Source organism: Notothenia coriiceps, unplaced genomic scaffold (genome assembly GCF_000735185.1).
Source record: "Notothenia coriiceps isolate Sejong01 unplaced genomic scaffold, NC01 NC01_scaffold00025436, whole genome shotgun sequence".
NCBI classification, from domain to species: Eukaryota; Metazoa; Chordata; class Actinopteri; order Perciformes; family Nototheniidae; genus Notothenia; species Notothenia coriiceps.
This window is the reverse complement of record NW_011358137.1, coordinates 27,781-32,075: the sequence shown is the minus strand read 5'-3', so window position 1 is coordinate 32,075 and position 4,295 is coordinate 27,781. Positions and strand designations below refer to the sequence as shown.

At 42.8% G+C, this 4,295-nt stretch overlaps 1 protein-coding gene across 2 annotated transcripts; it reads right to left on the bottom strand.

Annotated features, from left to right (window-relative positions):
- Positions 1 to 1,305: 1,305 nt before the first annotated feature.
- LOC104956131 (neurogenic differentiation factor 6-A-like) lies at positions 1,306 to 3,987 on the bottom strand. Of its 2 annotated transcripts, none has more exons than XM_010783577.1 (2): positions 3,890 to 3,987; positions 1,306 to 3,399 (listed from the first exon to the last, which is right to left on the bottom strand). In XM_010783577.1, the coding sequence occupies exon 2, from the start codon at positions 3,391 to 3,393 to the stop codon at positions 2,494 to 2,496; it is 900 nt and encodes a 299-aa protein (XP_010781879.1). In that variant the 5' UTR covers positions 3,394 to 3,399; positions 3,890 to 3,987; the 3' UTR covers positions 1,306 to 2,493. The 2 variants fall into 2 exon arrangements, with proteins under 2 accessions (XP_010781879.1, XP_010781880.1); XM_010783578.1 differs by lacking the exon at positions 3,890 to 3,987 and adding an exon at positions 3,676 to 3,749.
- Positions 3,988 to 4,295: the final 308 nt, after the last annotated feature.

Sequence of the window (4,295 nt, the reverse complement as noted above, 5' to 3'; positions counted from 1 at the left end):
CTGTGTGCCTTTGGCAGTCTCAGAGGAAAATGTTTACTAAAGTAAAAAATCATGTGAGGAGTAGGGTCGTTTTATTATAGACTTCTGTACAAACTGACCTATTTTGTAACCAATGGAATCGTTGCTGCTGGCCAACACAAATGATGCAGGTTTAAGCCACTTCCTCATTTCCCCTTTTATGCTTGATTACATTATAAGTGACAAAATATGAAATACTGTTTTGATATTATTTGTCTAAACACACATACGCCCTAGTTATTCGATAGTGTTCCCTGAACATTCCAACCAGGACTGCCAAACAGCCGTGCCAAAACAAAATGTGGGACAGTGCCAAACACAGAAATGTGGGGAGTTATTTCGGGGCCAGGGGACAGCAGGATGAATGCCAAAGTGACTCCAGTCTAAAATGCAAATTACTTGTTGGCTGTTACCACGGTGTGACTTCAGCTTTGAAGCATAACCTGCAACCACCTCTCTGGAGGGCCACTGTTCTGAAGGGCTTAGCATCTTAAACCCTCTAATTAAAACTAGAATCCCTCCACCAGGCTACATTGCACCCTCCTCATCCAAAAAGCAGATTATTGAGATTTGAATGGAGGAAATTGTACGTCCCACACCATCTGTGACTCGGGACTGGAGACAGAAGGAGAGAATGGAGTGTGTTTTTTCATACATGTGAATCTGTGCTCTCCACAGAGAGACACATGCAGACAAAGACTCATAGAGGGGACTATAACAAATATTCAAAAGTAGGTTGGAATTAAAAAAAACATTTCCTTTAAATGTACATTTATTTGATGCTTACAAAAAGATCAACCACAGATTGCACAGAGCGGGAACGTGTTATTTGGTTTGACTATCAAGCTGGCACCTTGCAGCTAATGTTAGCATAAGTGAGATATTTAAGGTGTGAAGATGAAGTACTGGCTGCCACCCTGTCATCCTTTAGTGCATAGGGTGAGAATAGTGTGAAAAATAACTACGGTGGCTTGACACACACTCTCAGCACATAATCAACCATTATCGTACACAGCGGGTACTTCACTGATTTGGTTTTAATATATTAAAAAAAATGTGTGTTATAATTGCAGACATGATTTAACCCCAAATATAATATATATTTTTAAGAACAAAGAGTACCAGAGTAGGAATAGACGCACCAGGTTTTGATAGGATTTTCTTATCATGCCACATGAAGGCAGGTTATCATTCAGTAAATCTGACGATGAATTTAAAAAAAATCCCCAAATCTGGAAAACTAGCCTTGTTGGATGTTCATTTATACAAATGAATGAATCTTTTCATTTTTTTTTTGCTATATTCAGAGCAGGGTTATGTTACAAATGTGTTTTTTTTAATCTGCAAAAAAAACTGCCTGCAAGCCAAAACACTGCGAGGCTACATTTATATTTATATTTATATATGCACACACAAATATTCAAGATGTCAACTTCTCTCCTGATTTATAGGATCAACATGATAAATACAATCTCTAATAGGCCTTATAAGTTCTTCAAACAGCACCAATACCTCATAACAACTGGTTGATGCTTCAAAAATCTAAGAACAACATGCATACATTAAGAATATCTCATACTTTCATCATTGGTTTTAACTTGTGTTTTATTTGTTGTATAAAACAAAGTTGAATAAAGCAAAGTGCACCAGAACAGTTCATCCACAACAATCGACTTAATATCTGACATCAATTTGCCAATAAAACGCCAACATTACAGACAAACACGTTTTCATTAGTCCTGTCTGGCATCCAAATGAAGGCAGACTCATCCATTTTAAAAAAGAGTAAGAGAGAAACAGCTGCCACACCCACTGAGGGCCAAATAAATCACCATGATATCACATCACATGTCAACAGCACATTCTTATGTCGGCCCAGCTAGAGCAAAAAACAGTGTTTCTACATTTAATTACAGGTAATTATTTTTGTTATTCTGCTTTATTTAGTCATAGAGGAATCTTTGAAATATGTTAAGGCCTGAGTGTAATGCGACATTATTACCACCAATATCTAACTCAATGGGCCTAATGGCTGCACATTCCACAACACGCCTACATACAGTGGGAATAACTCCAGCTTCCCACTTACACACATATAATTCGTTATTTACACCCTATTTCCAATACAAGTTTCACACAGGAAAACAACATTGATTATCATATTAAATTAATAAATAACTAGAAATGCAGATTGCATAGGTCCCTGTGCCTTACTTTGTGTTATTACGCTGTGGTTCGTTTTTAGTAAAGATTAAACCACCAAACAAACCACAAATAAATGTTGGCGTGTCCCCACCTGTGTCTGCAAATGTGTGTGTGAGTGTGTGTGTGTCTGCCACAGCTATCCCCAGACAACGAACATTTAATTAGATTAAATAAGATTAATTGACTATCGTTCAACAGGAGGCAGCAAAAATTAGCACGCCCCCCAAAAATATCATTTCTAAATGTTTTTAATCAACATCTCTATCGTTATTAATTATGGAAAGGTTTATTTAAGTCCTCCTGCACCTGGTAAAACTGGCTCCGGAGGTGGATGTCATACGGGTCCGCGGAGGAGCCCTGGCCGATGGAGCAGTACCGGAGGCCGTAGTGGCAGCTCCGGTAGTCCCCGGGCTCCTCGTGTTTCAGGGAGAAGATCCCGTTGAAGTTCATAGGAGGGCTGAGTGCCCCTGCATCGGGGGGGCTGTCCGGAGAGGGGCTGTCATACAGGGCAGGGCCGCAGAAAGAGCCGAAGGACCGGGGAGGCCTGTCCGCCGAGCCGGAGCCCACCGCCTCAGGCCCGCGGGGGTGGTTATAGGACCCCGGGTACAAGGGGAAAGCCTCCCCGCCGGGCTCCGAGACGAAGCTGCGGGCGTTCAGCTGCAGACAGCCGGCCACCAGGTTAGTGGTGGGCTGGGAGAGACCCTTGCACAGAGTATGCACGAAGGTGAGTAGGTCCGGCCTTTTCCCAATGCTCAGAGTCTCACTCAGGGCCCAGATGTAGTTCTTAGCAAGGCGGAGTGTATCTATTTTGGAGAGTTTCTGCGTGTTGGAGTAGCACGGAACTACTTTCCTCAGTATGTCCAGCTCGCTGTTCAGGCTGTGCATGCGGTTTCTTTCCCGCGTATTTGCTTCAATGCGCCGCAGTCGGACCCGGTCCAGCCGTGCCTGGCTAAACTTTTTCTTATGAGACCCCCTTCTCCTCACACCTTGTTCCTCTCCGTCCTCCTCGCCACCGTGCCTCTCTTCCTCCTCTCCCCGGGACTCTAACGTGTCCTCCAGGGCTCTGCAGGGCTCTGCTTTAACACATTTGACATTTAATTGGTTGGTGGCCCAGCTGTTCCTGAAGGAGCTGCTGGTCTGGGTGGAGGGGGGCTCATCGAAAGTCAGCATGATCTCCTGCGGCACGTGAGTAAAATGTATATTACACATACAATTAAACTGTAGGCTACTGAATCCGGAAAAATGAACATTTGCAGACATAATAAGCTTGCTAAACTGCCTCATGTATAGCCTACCTTGAAGAACTAACAAATAAACTACTATTATTCTTATTATATAAGCAATACAGGTTATTAGTTGTTACTGTTGAAGTAGAAATCAGAGAAACTGTTTCACCAGCTTAAATCTAGAAACATGTCATAGCATAATACAAAGCACACAACAATAACATACCACATTATCGGCCTTATCATTTCCACAAAAAACTACAAAAATCCACGACAAGAAAAATCAGAATTGTCATGCAGCTATACCAAGCATAATGAGCCCCTGTTTTTAATAGTAGCCTATTATTTATCATAATAAGGCAAGTCAACTTCCTGCAAAAAAACCTACTAAATCTTAAATGTATTGACTTCCTGTCCGAGGACATGGACGAGCTTCTCACCCAGCTTTGGTGTTAGATTCCAGAGAGCATCTTCCTGAAGCTTCCAGAAGCTTAGACAGGCTTTCAGCAGCAGATATCAGTCCTCCTCCTCTCCTCTCCTCTGTCTCTCTTCTTCTTCCAGCAGTAAAAATAATACACTGATGCCATCTGCTGCTGACGTCACGGGCAGGTTAGCTCTCTCTCTCTCTCTCTCTCTCTCTCTCTCTCTCTCTCTGTGTGACACTCTGTCTCTCACCCTCCTATGTTTGTATCTCTCTATCCCCAAAATGCCTCTCTCCCAGTCTTCCCAGTCTGACTGCAGTGCGGGGATTCGGTGCCAGTCTTACTCCCCGGGGACAGATTTGAGTTTCTAGATGAAAGTCTGAGCACACTGAGTCACATGATCTTGTGAAGCGATGATACTCGG